General features: G+C 44.1%; 1 protein-coding gene across 5 annotated transcripts in view; it reads left to right on the top strand.

The window, feature by feature from the left end:
• Atg18a (Autophagy-related 18a) overlaps positions 1-13787 on the top strand; it is a 35409-nt gene extending 21622 nt beyond the window's left edge. For 2 of the 5 annotated variants that reach the window (XM_065427695.2, XM_065427693.2), the window contains exons 10-12: positions 1191-1244; positions 6126-6253; positions 12969-13787. In XM_065427695.2, coding sequence (XP_065283767.1) covers positions 1191-1244; positions 6126-6223 — 152 coding nt within the window. In that variant the 3' untranslated portion in view covers positions 6224-6253; positions 12969-13787. The remainder of the gene's footprint in view (positions 1-1190; positions 1245-6125; positions 6254-12968) is intronic. The other 3 variants (XM_065427696.2, XM_065427697.2, XM_065427698.2) reach the window with 3 other exon arrangements.
• Positions 13788-17391: the final 3604 nt, after the last annotated feature.

Genomic DNA, 17391 nt, shown 5'->3' with positions numbered 1-17391 from the left:
TATTATTTGTTTTGCTTGGTGGAGGGCCCTTTCCAAGTGTTGACCATTAGGCGTGAGCTCTGCGTGTTTGCGTTGCAAGTGCAATAGTACCTTATTCTATGTGGTTCGGTGGTGGGGTTTTTCTCTTCTGTCGGTTCAGTTCGCTGTTGGGTTTGTGTGCATATTCATGTTAACTAGGCAGTGGCAAGATGTTGAATAATGTGATGTAAATCTCCAGGAATGTGGCTGTGCACTACACATGTGAGTTCATAGCTAGTTAAGGAAATCGAGTTGAGCTGCAGCAGTTTGTCATTTGGTTTCATTGAAAGTACTGCTTCAGAAATACTTGAAATGCTTGCCATAAGCACTGTGCATGGATCAGGCTTTCAAATAGGTGGATGTCAGCTTGTCTTTAAAACCCAGTTTTGTAAAAATGTTGCCGACCAATACACAAGTACTGACTACAGTTCAGTGCCTTTTTCTTTGGTTCATCAAACTGCATAGTTGACACCTCTAATTGTTCACTGTATTGCAAAATTTCAATGTTTCGTTGCCTGTGCCACTTTCACTTTAGCTGACAGGTGATCATGTTTCATGTTGCCAGTGAATTGCACAATTTATGGCATTTTATTGGATTCAACTGGTGTGTTCTTCTATCTCCCAATGTATGCTTGTCAGGGTAATCAAAGTATCTTAATCAATCATGTCAGCTGTTTGCAGTGGAGTTTAGTCCCAATATACAAAAAGTCACTAGAGTGGTACCTAATGAGGCAAGGAAGTTAGAGGTAGCCAAGCCGGAATGAACCAAACTGTTTGGAAACTAAATGAAAGTAAACTGCTCTCAGTGCATTAGAGCTATTCTTTTGAAGACATGTATCTATTTCTCCATTCATTGTGACATGCTGACAAGACATCTTTGCCCATTTGAGAAACACTAGCACAAAGAGGACTTACTGCTTCAGCTAAGCCTCTTCTGTGTTTGTGTTCACTTTGTATGTATGCTTCGTGATAAAGAATGATGGAGGGGCGCACACATGGAGTGACAATGTGGTGGGGAAAGAGAAAATGGGGGGAGGGGAACTTGTGTTGGATGAGGGGTGCGCAGTCTGGAAGCAGTGCTGTGTGCCTTCTGCTGCTGTTTGTGTCTTCCTTGCTAGAACGGCGTGCCCTAATCGCCAGACCCCATGTGTGTGTGTGTCTTTGGCGCGCAGGGTTGTCGAGCTACGCCGCTGTAGTGCGAGGTTATCAGGACCATACTCCGGCAGGTCTGTAGGCTTTCCCCTCCTTTTTACTGTTTCTCTGCTCTGCGGCTGGCTACCCTGCCCTCTTCCTGGTTTGGCTTGTCTTGGCTTGGCTTATTTGGGGGGTTGCTAGCATTTCTTGCTGCTTGGCTTGCTTGCTCATCCTAGCCTCTGTTCCTGCACACATTCCCTGTTGCTTCACTTTCTAGGCACCTTCTTTCTTTCACATGTCATCATTGCTTTCCCCTGCCTTACGTTCCTTCTTTCATCCGGGTTTCAGTTTATGGTCTTTCATTTTCCTTCATTTGAGGCCTGTTACGTGCAAGCATTCCCTTTGTGTATGCTCCTGGCTTCCTTGCGTGCTGCATTTAAAAGTTCACTTTGTTTAATGGGCTTGGTGTAAGTACCATTGTGAGATGTGTCATGAAAAGCTGACCTTAGTTGAATGAAAAGGTGAAATTAGTTGGAAGTGTACTAAAAATAATGTTAAAAGAACTTTTGCCAAACATGCCAGTCCATGTAGGCCATGCCTCATAAATTAGTCAAAGAACAGCTTTCTGGCCTGTTAATTGTTAAGCTAGCCTGAGTTTTGCATGTGAGCAAGGCAATAATACATGTTCGCAAGATCACCGAATGTGGCTATTTAAAAGCTGAAAAGTTTGTACTTTTATGCAGTTGCTGAAAGTGAGTTTCATGCATTATCATTTTGACTTAATTCGTCGAATCTTCAAACCTCTGCAAGAAAGCTTTCTTAATTTAAGATTGCATGGGCCTGACTATAGAAGCTAGTTGAGATGTGTGATGGCTTTCTTTAAATGCAATCTTGAAGCATTATTTGCTAGTCATTTAGCTTGTTAGCTTGACTCTGCCTGTCATCCTAGACAGATACTTTAGACCAACAGCCCTCGTTCTGCACGTTCAAGGTGTCTTGCACTCTCATCTGACTTTCTTGCACGTTAGAGGAACTAGGGCACCACTTTTCTTGTCTCTCTGTAGATGTTTTCACTTCACATTAGACTACGTCAAGAACATACACTGTACACCGTAGCAATTCTGGTGGATTTCGGATCGCACAGGAGGTTTCACGTTTTGGCCTGCCAAACAATTTCCCTCGTCATTCTCTCGCAAGGAGCCAAGGTTCTTGAGGGGATTGTAATTTATATGCTGGCACGCTTCTCAAGTCTCCAAGAGAACTGTGTCGAGCACGGGCATCGAGGCAGGACAACATTGCAGCAGGATCACGACATGCTCTGGACCCTTCCAAATTTAAGCTGAAGGACAGTAGGATGTGCTGAAGCTTAAGCAGCACTGTGCACACAACCTGCATATTGAAATGCATGGGCGCTTTCACCACTGTTAGTCAATGGCACCAGTTTTCAGCGCTGTGTGGGGGGGGAAAACTGTGCTGCATCATGGACTGCTTTTTTTTTTTTACTGCACCATGTGTACCACCACGATATGTACCACATCCACTGCGTAACTCATTAGGACCAAGGTAAAGGTGAAGTACCACGTCGTCTTGGCCAAGCAGGCCATTGGCTTTTGGATTGCGCTTAGATAGCCGGGATCACATATTGCAAATCCATCATTTGTGAGATGCTGTAGTATGCGTTCTTTGGCACCCATAAAAATTAAACTGTACGTAGGCTAGTGAAGGAAAGCCAGACAACATGTGAACTATGTTGTACTATACAGAAAAAGAAAACAAGAATGGAGTGGTTGCACAGGGTTTCAATACGTGTGTGCAATTTCGAAAGCAGGCTGAACTAGTTCTTGCTACTTTGACAAGGTTCCTACCAAATGACACATTGCAGCCACAGCAACATTTGTAGATGGTCCTGGGTTTGCTTGGCATAGAATGCGTCACATCAGGCCTTAGTGTTCTGAAATTGCACACTTGTAACATTGTAACTTCATGCCAGTGTAGGTTCTCATTACCATCGGGCATCATTGAGTTTGCCACAGTAATGCACATCAGGGTTCCCAATTTCACTGCCGTCAAAGCACATCCTTGCACTCTTCATGCACACGTCACTCCCTGCTTGCTGCTAAGCTAAGCTAAGGCTGTTTAAATGAATGAACGAAGCCTGAGCACTTAGTGAGCTTCCTTTCAAAAGACCTCTGTTCTCATCAGCTCCTTAAAGAAAAGCGTTAAATATACGATTAGAAAAAAAACATTTCCAAGCATTCAAAAGATGCTTGTGAAAGACAGCAGCGTCATCCTTCCTTACTTTTTTCGTGCTTGTCAGAGATGTACGAACCACCAAACCAAAATTTGTGCCACGCTGCATACCTATCCGAGCAAGACAATAGACTCGCAGGAAGCAAACTGTGGTTGAACAAGGCAGGTTCGTTGGTGGAGCCAATGTTCTGACAGTTGAAGCATTGGCTCCAGCGCAAAACATCTCTTGTCTGATCGCTGTTTATCACTGCATACCTTTGTTTTACCGCTTGTTGGCTGTGTCACTTGCCACCATGTCAGTTTAGGACAACGTAGGAATGCACTCAGGGTTCGCCCTTTTTTTTTGCCTTTTTGTGTGCGCAAAATGCTCGCTTGCACAGTTTTGTTGGCCATCCCCTGCTTGCCTGCGAGCTGCCTTTCCCCCCAGAACCTGCCCCGTGGCACCCTCCCATTCCCCATTTCCTTGCCTCTCTCCCCCTGCCGGGAAAGTGGCCCTGCCCTCGTTAACAGCAGCACAGCAAGCTTGGCCCCAGGGTGACGGCAGAGATTCCGAGGCCTTCCTTCTCCTCCGTGGAACCTTCTGCCTTCCCCAGGGGGCGACACCAGATGACGCCTCTCTCCTGGCAGCGTCTTTGCGGCGGATGCGGCAGCGCCTAACACAGCAGCGTGTCAAATTTTGTCAAATTGAAAGCAAAAAAAAAAATATGAAATGCTGAAGCATGCAAGGCACTGAGCAGCTTGTCCTTGTAGGTAAATATAAGGGGCTTGGGGGTTAAGAGTTGTTTTTTTTAAATCGCCATTTAGGGTGCAAGTTCCACACTTTTCTTTAGTAGATATATTAAATGTGCTAAAAGGGAGCTTTGTGTTCATTATTTAGGTTGCAGGATTCAGTCACCTTTGTTTTGCACATAGACTTTTTACAGCATCAAACACGTGGACAGCACCATATTTGCTCACTTGACATCGCCTGCCATTGAGCGCTTTCTGACCAGTGTTCGCACACTCCTTTACAATGGCCACAGCGGCTTCAGGCTCGGTTATTTTGGCCACTACTTTGAGCAGTGGGCAGATGACACAAGACTTTCGCCAAAAGTGCAGAGGCAGTGCATACGTTTTATTTATCCGTACTGCCTGTACCACAACGTAACTAGATGTCTGGCTGCAACATTAAGAGATGGCACAATAGAGGGCTGTTACGGCTGTGTGCCTATTGTTGACGTTGACTATGTGCAACAATTTCGTTTGGGAATAGGCGTAAGTGGGCGTGTGGAAAATGCATTTGCAACCTGCTCCGACCATGGTTGTTGGTTCTCACCGTGTAATTCCGCCAGCGCTGATCAGATGAGTGGTTTCAGATTACTTATAGCGCAGATTAAAATGTATTTGCGCACACGAGGGCAAAAACATCTCGTGTGGCCGAACGATTGCTCGCCTGCTGTTTGGTTCCCGGTGCAGAAAGAAAACTTGTGGTGAATGCCTGTTATTGTGCATTTGACTTCGCTGCTACGGAAAGTGAAGTTGCTCAGGTATGTCGGTCGCTCTTGTGTGCGGGGAGGTTGTAGCGCTGACTTTCATGCTTATCAAAATTCAGAGCTACGCGATATTTTTTTCAGCACCAGCAATGGCTGTAACGCTGTTGTTGCTGCAGATGGTCTTACTTTGGCACTAATTGCCAACAACTGGTTGCCAGTCATCGCTGATGTCTGCTTGCTCTTGATTCAGAAGCTATTAAATGGCGAGGAGCCTGTGGCGGCTGCTGGCACACGATGCGTACACCACTCACTGTAAAAGGTCTGTAGAGTGTATTAAAAGGGAGTCGCATGCTTTAGTTCATAAATTTGTATGTAAGGTTCCAAAGATGGGGCAGGCTCTAAGCAGACGTGAAGAAAAGTAATTTGAAGATTAATTCTTAGAGATTAATTAATAGTAACACATTTAGATGTGCCTCTTTGGGTGTTTTAACATGAATGCATTTAAACAGTGTGGACAAGAGGTAGATGGCCTAGCAGGCAGGGCAACAAACATTTTTTTTACTTCCAAACAAGACAAACATAATTATACCCAAAGCACTGAATAAATGGCCATGGAATCCCTTGGAATGTGGTTGCGAGTACCCTTCCAGACTGTCATGGCTGCATCACGAGGGGACAAATACAAAGGTACTTGTGTACTTTGGTTTAGGTGCGTAAAAAAGACTATAGCACACCCTCAAAATCTTGGTGCCACACAGCGAAAGATGTCATCTCTATGTTTTCGTATTCAGACAAGGTACTTTACTCTTAGAAACACTAAGTAGATGGCTTTGTCAGTATTAGTGGGAATGCACTGTTGCTAGTCGTATGGTTGTAGTTCAAGATTGAAACTGCTGCAGTCACATCCTGATGGAGGTGGCATTAAAGAATGCACATGTACAGAGATTTCTGTGCATGTTGAAAAAGAAACTAGATGTTTAGTATTCCAGAGTTGAGAGTTCCCGTGGAAGAATAGCCTCGCAATAAGCGTTCTCGGTGCTTAATGCCATAAATTGATGAGTCTTTAGAAGGTCTGTAATGTTAGATGCATCATGACGCGTCCATCGCTTTCCAAGACACGTTTGAGACATAGACATGGTTGGGACAGTTGCTCAGAGCCTTGCAAGCATTAGCAGATGTGCGACTACTGCATAGCAGTTGCATAACCTCATGTGGTACCTGTGACTTTTTCCTTTTAAACATTGAGCACAGATGCTGCTGGAATGGTCTCTTTGTCGCCTCCGACCAACACCGCGTTGCGCCTCACCGATGACTCGGAGTTTCCGCCAGTGTCGCAGAAGTGCGATTGAGGTGCCCTCTGCTGCTCCCCTTGCACCAAGGTGCGTTTCATGGTGGCTCCGAGTTCAGTTTTTAGTAGCGAAGGTGATTTGAAGTAAATTTTAAATACTTGGCGCCTTCAAATTTGTTTTAATGGGACTGTACTGTGCTAAGACACTCTTAAAACACATGCGCGAGGAGATATGCAGAGCAGAAGAATGGTGTGCTCCCGAAGTGAATATAGTAGGCCAATCGAAAAACCTATCAAATTAAAACTTATAACTGCAGCAATGTGTCTGCAAGCTTATTGTCAGTCATCCAGAAGGTGTATTGTTCAGGTAGGCACTTATGACTTCATAGTTGGGTTCGTTCGCATTAGTGCAAAGAAAACAAATTATTTAAAAGGTAACCTTTGCTGGTCTTAGTTGTTAAGTGATAAGATTCTGTAGAGGCCACTTATGTTGGGAGAAATTGTGAGGCATTGCCCATAGGTAGACAATATATTCAGCTGCAGGCGGGTCATGAGAAAGATGTCCACGTGCGGCAACGTAAAGAGCCTTTCTTCAGTATTGATTGATACCTCGGTTGTCGTTGCTGGTGGTGTGCCTTGATTGCAGCACATCCTTCTGTAATTAAGTCATCCTCAAATCAAGGCAGAAATAGCGTGTTGCCTCAATCATTCTGCTTGTAAAGGGATAGACGAAAAATTGCCTGCTCACCAGTATGAAAGTAATATGGGGAGAAAGCAGCTGCCGTGCACTTTATGCACGAAACCTTACAAGCAATGGCCAGAAAGAAGGCACCTCGCTGCAAAAATGCATGCATGACGTTGGCGCAGCGGGAAGTTGGCATTGCGGGAAGTTGGCGTTGCGGGAAGTTGGCGTTGCGGGAAGTTGGCGTTGCGGGAAGTTGGCGTAGGGGGAGGGCAGTCGAATCAACATGAAAGGCAGTATGAACACTTTGAGGTTAGCATAGAGCGAAGGCAAATGTATGGACTGTTGGTACCATGACAGGCCATGCAGGGAACAGTTGGTCAGTAGCAAGCTGCACTAGCACATTCAAGGAAAGTGCAATGAGACTAGTTGTAGAGGATTATCGAGGAGAGAGTAGCTTCTCTGTGGTGTCTCTAAATCCCATGCCAGTCTGTGCAGCAATTGGGAGATGCTTCTTGAGTGGCAGTTTGAGCAACATAATTCTTTTTAACCATTACTGCAGACAAGGCACAAGGACATGCATGCGCATAGATTGTGCTAATTTGTCCTTCGTGACTATTGGACTACCTTATGTACACATGAACCTCATAACGAAATAATAGATATAACGAAGTGAATGAAATTCCCCTTGAAATTCTAAGAGATCCATGTATTTAAAACTTTCATTTAACAAGATGAAATTGTCTTGCCAGTAGATATAACAAACTATAACAGTGTCCAAAGCCTAAAAGTATGCCCGACCGTTGTGCGCCGAGTACATCACTTTTTCCGCTGGGTTCGGCTCACTCACCGTGGCAGTCACAACTTTCATGCCCCCGCGTTGAATACGTATTCGAGCAACACCGGTCTTTCTCACTGCCGCATGTAGTTGTGCACCTGTGTACAAGCAGCAGCTCACTATCGCACTTCTCCAACGACCTCTCTCTAGCATTTGCCTGGCAGCGCGAGCTGTGCCATCGTGCGTGGCCATGCGCGGCGGTGCGAAAGGTTAATGCATTCGCTTCTACTGCACGGTGTGCCGTGCAGGCAGGCAGGCATAGCTGGGTGTGGCCTCCAAGATCTCCCCAGTGCAGTCTCGGGGATCACATTCAGGCTGTGCGTGCCCTCTGAGATTGCATTGGCACCAGTGATATCTCGGAGGCCATGAACCGAAGTTCACTTGCCTCCTCGATACCACAGCAGAGCTCTGTGTTGTGCGCCATGCGCTGCTTGACCGCGACGAGCCAAGTGGAAAGCGGACACGAAAGACCATCACAATGGAACAGAAGGCAGCTATCTAGAGGCTGTTGCGTCACTTGCTAAGTCACATGCTGCACATGTCGAAGATTCTTTTGCTTTTTATTCTAATTTCATTGCATGTGTGGCCACGCAGCAGTTCTGCGGGCCGCAAAGCCATCTTGTTATTTCCATATTTACAATCGTGCTCCCCGTTGAGCATATATTGCAGTTAGAATGTAACGAAGTAACTGATATAATGAACTGATCTTGCCTCTCCTTTCAACTTGGTTATAATGAGGTCCGAGTGTGCTATTATCTGCTTGGTGAAGTATCCGAGTGTCAAATGATGTGGAACTTAGATGGAGTGGGACTGCCCTCTGGTCAGTGGATTTAAGGAAGGACTTCAAGTTAAGGCAGAGGCAAGCTTGTCGGTTGGCTTTCTAATCAGTTAATAACGTTGGCACTAACCATTTGGTGTTAGCTTCAAAACATTTGTCCAAACAATTGGTTGCTATAGCAACACCTAACCTGATGTTCCCCATCCTGTCATCATTTCATGCAATCCCTTGCACGCAGGCAAAACATGCCCAGCTGAAGCGTCCTGCATGTTAAGCTGTCATTCCTGCTTGTGCCATTGAACTTGCTGTCTATCGCAGCCGCTTCCAGCACATAACTGCAGCATGGTCGCACTGACGGTTTTTTTTTTCTTTCTTTGATGTCACATTGACTGTGTGTATTTACCACTGCATTGGGAGCTGTACTCTGGAGTAATTGTTTTCTAGGATCTATCATATTCACAGGCCCTGGTTTTATTCATTTGGTGCAGATACTTTTCTACGTTGCGGTGCTCTAAAACATGCACTAGAGCTACTGTAAAGGTGCTCTTTGAGAACAGGCTGAACAAAATCTTCAGGGGTGATGTGGTTGAACAAACAAGCTATAAACGTGCAGTGTAGACTTCGCATTGTAGTTTTGGTCTGTAATTTGTACTGTAAGGCAGTGCTTTTCCATCTGTCACTTTGACTGGTGACATTCCTATAAGTTGCAAATGAAAAGGCAGCAAAATGAACTGACTGTATTTCCACTGTCAGAGGCGATGCCTAGGGCAGCAGCGTAATGCGCCAGTTCAGTACTGCACTTTCAACTTTGCATCAAGTGGACATGTAGAAACTGCTTGGTGAATTCACTTCCCAACAAAATAGATCCTTCTCTGTGCAGAAATAACCTGCTGGATTTTTTCAGCGCAGTAACGTGTTGCTGAAAGGGATTATTCCAGAACACAGCTCCAGAGTCCCTCATGTCTGTTGTTATGTTTCTTGTAATGCAGTGATGGTTGAAAACCACACAACTCATCCTTTTGTTGTCCCTATGAATGAACATAAACTTGTCAAGGCTTATCATTCTAATTACCTCATGGCTTGGCTTAGTACAGCTGGAGATTAAAAGTTTCAGCTCAGTTGCTTCAACCTTATGTTTAACTTGCCTTGCATATCCCTGTTTTTCTTTAGTCTTATATAGATTGTCCCAACTAATGTTAGCCAAGTGGTTCAATAAAAAAAAATAAACATGGTGCAAGATACAATCATAAGACCTGCAGTGTTCAATTGTCAGACCTGTGACAAGCAAAGACCTTAGGTTTTATCATTTTATCTTGCACCATCTTCTTAAATTCGTTTTTTTTTTTGTTGTTGTTGAGCAGCTTGGCTAATGTTAGCAGGAACACATGGTATAGAATCAACTGTGACGCATTTTTCTAACCAGTGCAGTTTACAGTGACTAGGCTCCATCCATACTGATCCATTGCTGCTTTGGCTTCATTCTTGACCATAATGACAAATCAGCAATGAAAGGTTGATCATATTGTAGAATAGGTTGCATTGGTCATGAACTGCCCAAACATTTGGCCAATATTAAAAATACATTTGTTGCTCTTGGAAAGGTAGCTCATTGTAGTGCGTTTGCTCTCTAACAAAGGCTCGTAGTTTCAGATGATCCGCTACCACCCGGAAATTGCAGGACCAATAAGAAGGGGCCATCACACCAATTTATTTAGCTTGAATCACGCGTAACATGTTAACTATACTTGTCCAACAGCAAGCTGGCAAAATTTGAGCACATTCATTCTGGTGGGAAATGTGCATTTGAACTTTTTATACATTGCGACTGAACCGTGCGGCACCCTGGCAACGCTGACAGCTGATGAAACAAAGGCTGTTTTATGGGGTCAGTGCCTGTGGTTTAATTTTTGTTTGTGCGTCTTGGCAGCCAGCCAGATTTCATTTCCGCAGACAATCTCTGGTTCGTTCTGCTTTTGGCACACAAGTGAAAACATTGCCACATGCCACCGGGCACCAGAGCATGCGCAGCAAGGAGATTGCAGCACAGCGCGCAAGTAGTTTCAGAATATTTTGGAGCAGACGACGCAGCGGTGGCCCCACACTTATTGTTACACAAACAGTGCAAAAATGTTCGCAGTCAGTGAGAGAGGCTTAGAGGGAGTTCGCGTTAAAATGTGTACCGACAGTTCAGTCTCTTTCTCTGCACAACCATATTGGCTCCTGTACTTTCGGTTACCACAATGGTAAACTGAGAACAGTTGAATGAGCATATATGGTCATGGCCCCTTTGTGCAAGATACGATCGAGTGTGTTGCAAGTGCAAGTACAGATCTTGCAGCTTGCCAGCCAATCTTGACTTCATGTTGGTGGTACAGTCTCACGATTACTATATCCAATATGAAGCTTGAATTCACTTGAATTCGCAATTGTAAAAATAAACGGAGTAATAATTTTAGTCTTTTCCCAACAGTCTCTAGAACTTTTTACTTTTAAATGCAACAAATTCAATTAGTACATTCAGCAATTTCCTATGGAGAATGTGTGCTAAAGGAGAAAAATGTTAGCAGATCCCAAGCTATGGCTTCCTCTGAGTACAAACGCAGGTGATTGCTTACAAAGCATTCATCCATTCTTAGCACACCTCACTACGGTGTTTTAGTCGGCTAATTGGTGCGTTTCTGTTAGCATGATCGACTGCGCAAATATAACCACAAATCGCACAAGAGAATGTGAAGCAGGAAGGGCCATGTTTTCTTGTGTGTATGGCATTCATTTGTGAAGTCAGTCTTGCTAACAGAGAAAACGCCTCATTTGTGCTTAAGGTCTCTTAGTAGCTTCAATTCAAAATGAGGTGCTACAGAACAGTATTAATAATACTTACCTGCAAAAGGTACTGTATCAGCAGCTTCATTCTTTATTAAAAAATTGCAAAACGTCCATTCTTGCCACGAGAAGAGGCTTGAAAAGCGAGGAAGGATGCAAGGCCGAAAGATGGGTGGCAATATTACCTCGGAGTTTCCGTACACAAACTCACCGTGATGTCATAGATTGTCTTCTTGTGCTCAGGCCTAGTTAACTTGTTAATGGTAAAGATGGGCTACATTGTATTCTAAAAGATAAAAAGACTGAATTTGTGAAGTTTCAAGAACTTCTGCTGTGTAAGAATATAGACATGAAGCAAAGTGTATGCTTTGAAATCTGTGACGTTACACTGATGTACCGCCTCTTGAATGTTGGTGTACAATTAAAGAAAAAGGAAATTTGACTTTCATTTTCTCTTCTAGTAATCAATCCATTACAGGGAAATGTAACTAATAGTACTTCAGTACTTTATCAGTCTAAACTGATTGTGCTTTGTCCCTTGAAAGACAAAACGTTCAACAAGGCTTTCAGTAGAGGCTAGTTAATATTTCGTCATTACTATCTTCGCTTTTTGATTTTGGCGACAGAAAAATGACAGAAGCACGTACGCACTGGAATATGCAGTCTGTCAACTGTTATCACTTTTGCGCATTTTATATGGCCCACAAAGATAAACTATTTGTTCAGGCCTGGTTCATTCTTGCCGATAATTTCTCACGTGCCTATATTAGTTCCTATCCAGAGGGGCATTCTTCAACACAACAACTACATGGCAAATAGTGAGGTTCTGGCCTACACATTTGCAGGAACATTAGGGTTTGTTGTGGTCCTTGGGAAAAAAAAAATGAAGGTTGAGGGGCCACTTTCAGGGCCTCGAAAAACTATTGCAACTTTTTTGTGGAAGCGATTAGAAATCTTGGAATTCATTTTAGGCTAAACTTAATAGATTTTGCTGGGGCAACTGGCCATAACGTTAGTGCAATCCATTGGTCGAGCTAATCCAATCTGGGGTGCTATTCTGGCGTGCAATCTTATGAATGTTTGGAAAGCAAACCTTTTCAATTGCCTTCGTGTGTTTAGTCAGTCTTATTTACTTTAGCAAAAGCGCAATTCCGACCAATCACAGAGCACACCTCTGGACGTTGTCAGATTCCACCATATCGTAAAAGTCTGCAATGGCGGTATTTTGAGCCAATCAGACGTCATGGCAGCCCTGTGAGACAATAGGAACTAACAGGATGGGGGATATGGCATATGGACAATATGTAATAATTTGGTAATGTCTAGAAATGTCCCCTGGTTGGCACAGTTGTTGCATCCCGTAGTGGTTTTCTCGCTAAGCCTTTTTCTTTTGTACCATTGATTTCAATTGTATGCAATAGAATAACTTTGCTTGTCCAGGACACAGCTTTGTTCTCAATTCGTCAATGTAGTGCTGCTGTAGTCCTTGAAAATCTGTCAAAGCCTTCCGAGTTGTTAAAAAAAATTTTTCCTTTTTCAAATAAAGAACGGTATAAACCCTGTCACTGTTTGAGCACATCAGCATTCCTTTTCATGTGTCAAGTGTACAAGTGTCACATTTTGTTCCAGTCATCACTTCATTCACTGTTCCCACTTTGTTTTTACCCTGGACTCCTGCAACACAGATCCATCCAGTGACAAGTGAAGGCAGATGCAGGGATGGTCACCAGTGGCACCAGTTCGACTCAACCATAAAGCACAGCGCCTGGATCGCCCACACCTTGTGCCATTGCTTTCGTCGTTTCTGCTTTTTTTTTTTATCAAAGATGTGCACACACGTGGGCCCTCCAGCACTTTCTGGCTGATGTGGAGACTCCGTCGGGAGATTTGTGCAGTCTGCTTTCGCAGAGGCATGTTGGAATCCGCCAACTTCTCTTCTGGAGCGTCAAGAAAAGGCGTCGTTTGTCAGAAGCCGTCTTCAGGTGCATGTTCCAGCTGACAGCGAAAGGACAAAACGTCTTTGTTCAGAGTATTTGATCTTATTTGCTCCAGCTGACAGGGATCAAGTTTTGCTGGAAGCTTTTTTTTTTGGCGGGGGGGTATGAAATGAGTGTGTGTGTATGTAAATCTGTATGTTTGTGTATGAAAGCTTGAGGACTTGGATGCAATGTTTGAGACAGTGTGTCTGTAGCCCTTTTTAGCCTTTGTGTGTGAAATGTGCGTGCAACCACAAGGAGTGAAGAAACAGCAAAAAAAAAAGCTGCACGCGGACATTTTACCTGCGGTTAGGTTATGTGTAATGTTATATAAGTATGTGTGTTTTATGTACGTGCAAGTACAGGTTTTTTGAGATTTACACTCCTCAGCGCTGCTTTGCTCGATTCGAAAGCTGTACATACGATGGGCCAGCACATTTTTTTGTATCATGTTAACCCTGTAAGTACATCTTCGGTCAGTGTTGGCAGACGAGAAAAAAAAACAATAAAACTGTCGAAAATTTGTAATCCGCATTCTTTTTTCTGGGGGTCATTATTGCCAAGTATTGCAAGGAACTCGTCAAAGCATGAGCCATTCAGTAATTCCACATGCCTGAAAGGACTGTGAAAGTTGCAATATAACTTTTTGCTTCAATGGGGCCCCTCACCAGGCCCCATTGCAAATTTTGGTGATACACTGGAAGTTGTAGGGCGTCGTCTAGGAAGCTTTCTAGAGCAATAATTTGTCAAATGACTTCATTATTAGGAGATACGGAACATTGGAGTGTCTTGTTGCCATGCTGCCAGGAGGCAAGCTTTTACCGGCAATGTAGACATTCTCTGTCTGCTACGACTAGCGTCTGCAGGTGTCACTACCTCCCTGCTGTTTCTGAGGATGGCACCTGTTTTGAGATGTGGCATCAAACATGTAAAAAATCACTGTTCCACACTTTACAAAAATGCTGTTTTATAGTAGCTGAAATATCAATTCATTTCTTTGGACACGTAAAAAAATTCATATCTCGCAACTGGTGTAGTCCTGAGAACACGTTCCAAGTGGGTACGCCTTGCAAACTTGCTGGCTACAATTTGCAAATTGAAATATTTGCCGTAAAGTAATGAACCAAAAAGCTAATCAGTGCAATTACGTTGTGTAGTAAGTTATGCAATTTGATTTCTCGTAGAAGTAATGGCTACCTCTGTGTAATTTAGATCAAGGATTAGAACAGGCAATTTTTGAAAATTTGGTGCAGCTGAAAAGAACACCCTGTATGCTATCTGTAGTAGTTCATATGCAAACGTTGTAGTGCATGGCTTTTGTGGAGCCTAGCGGAGTGCAACGCGTGCATGACGGTGTATGCCAAATTCTCATGTCTGGAACACCACTTGTGGCTCACTTCAGTTGTACATACATGCTTGCACCTTTTAGTTTTTGCTTTGCTAGGCTGCACAAAAGCTTTGCAATCCCTTGTTCCTATTTGACCAACTGCAAATAGTACATCTATAACGTATCCAAAGGGACGAGGCGTGCATCTTAGAATAGAACAATTAAGTTGGGGCAGAGGTACTATGGAGTTTACTGGCACAGCCTAATTCAACCCTTGCCAGAGTGCAATAATTGATAGAAAGCACAACAGCAAAATGCACGGTGGCCGCATTTCGGTGGGGGCGAAATGCGAAAACGCCCGTGTACTTAGATTTAGGTGCATGTAAAAAACCCCAGGTGGTCTAAATTTCCGGAGTCCCCCACTACGGCGTGCCTCATAATCAAAGTGGTTTTGGCACGTAAAACCCCATAATTATTATTGTTATTACAACGGCAAAATGAATCGACGAATTTTTTTATTGCTTTAGGCCTATAATGTCGGATTCTTCCTCTTTAAGTGCGAATTGACCAGCATGTAGTGGAGGGAGCTGACGTGCTTAGATTCCGTCTCTGCTTTGGACTCGCATTGCTGACAATGCAAGTGGCAAGTGGCCCGCAAACCGGAACGCTGCCTTTTACGCTGACGAAAGCCTGAAGACAAAATAAGTAGCACCATGTGCTGGATTCCTTTGGTTGTTATGGTCTTGGTAACTGCTAGGCACATGATGGGGGCACCAGTGTGGGCCGGAAGTTACCTAAGCGGCAAATGCTTTCGCGTTCGAACTAAAGTTTTTCTTCCATGGCAATGTATGGTTTCTTGTTGGGACTTATTGGTACGTTCGAATTGAGCAGAAGGTTGAATTAACGGAGTTGAATTAACTGGAGTCGACTGTATAATACTGCTACCACGCGAGTGCTATTGGAATGTATAGAAACTCAATTTTTGTCCTTGGGCCACTACTATTGGACTGTTTTACCTAGGAACTTTAAGGAAAGCCTACAGGGTATTTATGAATTCTATGCCATCCTTTGAACAGGAAACCGGAACAAGTTGAAGATTTTGTGCCAGCCACCTTAGCGGGGCATTAACAACTGGTTACTTCGTTGCAGAGAAAATGCTGAATGGGGTTGCATAAATTGCGCGTGTGGACCAATCTTGCCATATCGTTTCACTTCGCCACTGCTGCTGCAAAGGATGCCCGCAGTGTAGTGGATTGAAAGGTTTACCACAGTTGCCATGAGGCAGGGAGGAAAGTGATAATTTCTAATGAATAAAAGAGGGGGCGCCACACTCGGGGAGGGGGAGGAGGGGGGTCTAACAGCGGCCATTGGAGCCAAAGGTCTGAGCTGGGTGATGAGGTCAGAATGAAATTGATTGTGCTATGTTTTCCATCGGATGACGTGCAGCCTGACGCACATCTAAAATTGTCAACTCTCGGCAATTGGATCGCCGTTTCTTTTTCTTTTACTTTGTAGATTATATGTAATATCTGCATTGTAGTAATGTATTTTCACTGCGGCAGCATATGGCGGTGCCACCGCTGTCCTACATTTGTCGTTTGCTCGCTTGAAAAAGCTGAAGTACTCTGGCCTGTGTGCAAGTGGTGCTTTGCGGATTCTTGAGTACTACGGTCTGCCACATTTTTTTTTTTGGCATTGCGGTGAACGAAAGAACTGAGGGTCCGGATTTTTGTTTGCAACTTTCCAGATTTAACGCATTTGATCTTACTGCATGAAGCAACAGCTAACACCTGCATTGTTGGCAAAATCGCTGAATTCTAGCAGCGGTCGCATATGCGGTTCTCTGGGATTGTTTACGAATTTTCTCTGTCTTTGTATGGGCAAAAAAATCATAAATCGCGCTAAGTTATACCTTAACTGCAGGAATGTGGCTTCTGCGAAAATGTAGTAGCCAAGCTTCCTCATATCCTAGCAAGCGTGGTGTAGTTCGCGAATAAATAGTGCCAAACGACGTATGAGGCAAGAATAGACATTTCTTGTACAATGGATTCTGGTTGTAATAAAACATTCATAAGGGCAAGTTGTCAAAGACGGAAGCATTGGTGAGAAAAAATTCGGAGGACGCTTAAGCTTCGCCTTTGAGAGTGGAATGCGACAGCATTCAAAGATCCCTGACTGCTACTCACGCTTCCCGGCAACTGCAGTGTATGTAACCGTAATGTTTACCGGGAAACGCTTGCGGCGAACGCTATGCACGAAGGCGGGCTTTGTGGTAGAAATGCGGCGTTTTGAGTGGGCCATTATACAGTGTAGGCAAGCGCCATCTGGAAGTGTTTCAAGGAAATGGGCGCGCATCTCTGTTGGCTCCGAAATATTAACGCGCCGGCGCGTACAAATGGCGGACGCCGTGGCCGGTCTATGAATGGTAGAAACGCTGGAAAAGGGGTTTGAGTTTTCGCGTAACAGAATTATGTTTTCTCGTATGTTCAAATCACAATCCGACGGTATCATGTCTGTACGTTGTGTGTAAGTAGTACTTTACGATCTTTCTACGTATTTTAGCTTGAGAAATTAGCTAAGTAACCTCCTTGCTCCACATGGAGGGCCTGGGCATAGGTGGCTAGAAAATCTTTTTGCTAAAACGTCTGACGCTGGACGCCGATGCCAGATATTCTGCAACACAGCGCCATTAGCGCTGTCGCATTAATATGTGACGTTGTACGCTGTAATGACAAGCAGCGGATTGATCGCCAACGGCATGATAGCATAATAAAACGCTCATATAGGTCTCCATAATGCGTCTGT

This window comes from Dermacentor albipictus, chromosome 8, assembly GCF_038994185.2.
Source record: "Dermacentor albipictus isolate Rhodes 1998 colony chromosome 8, USDA_Dalb.pri_finalv2, whole genome shotgun sequence".
Classification (NCBI taxonomy): Eukaryota; Metazoa; Arthropoda; class Arachnida; order Ixodida; family Ixodidae; genus Dermacentor; species Dermacentor albipictus.
The sequence above is the reverse complement of the archived record's forward strand: the minus strand, read 5'-3'. Positions and strand labels throughout refer to the sequence as shown.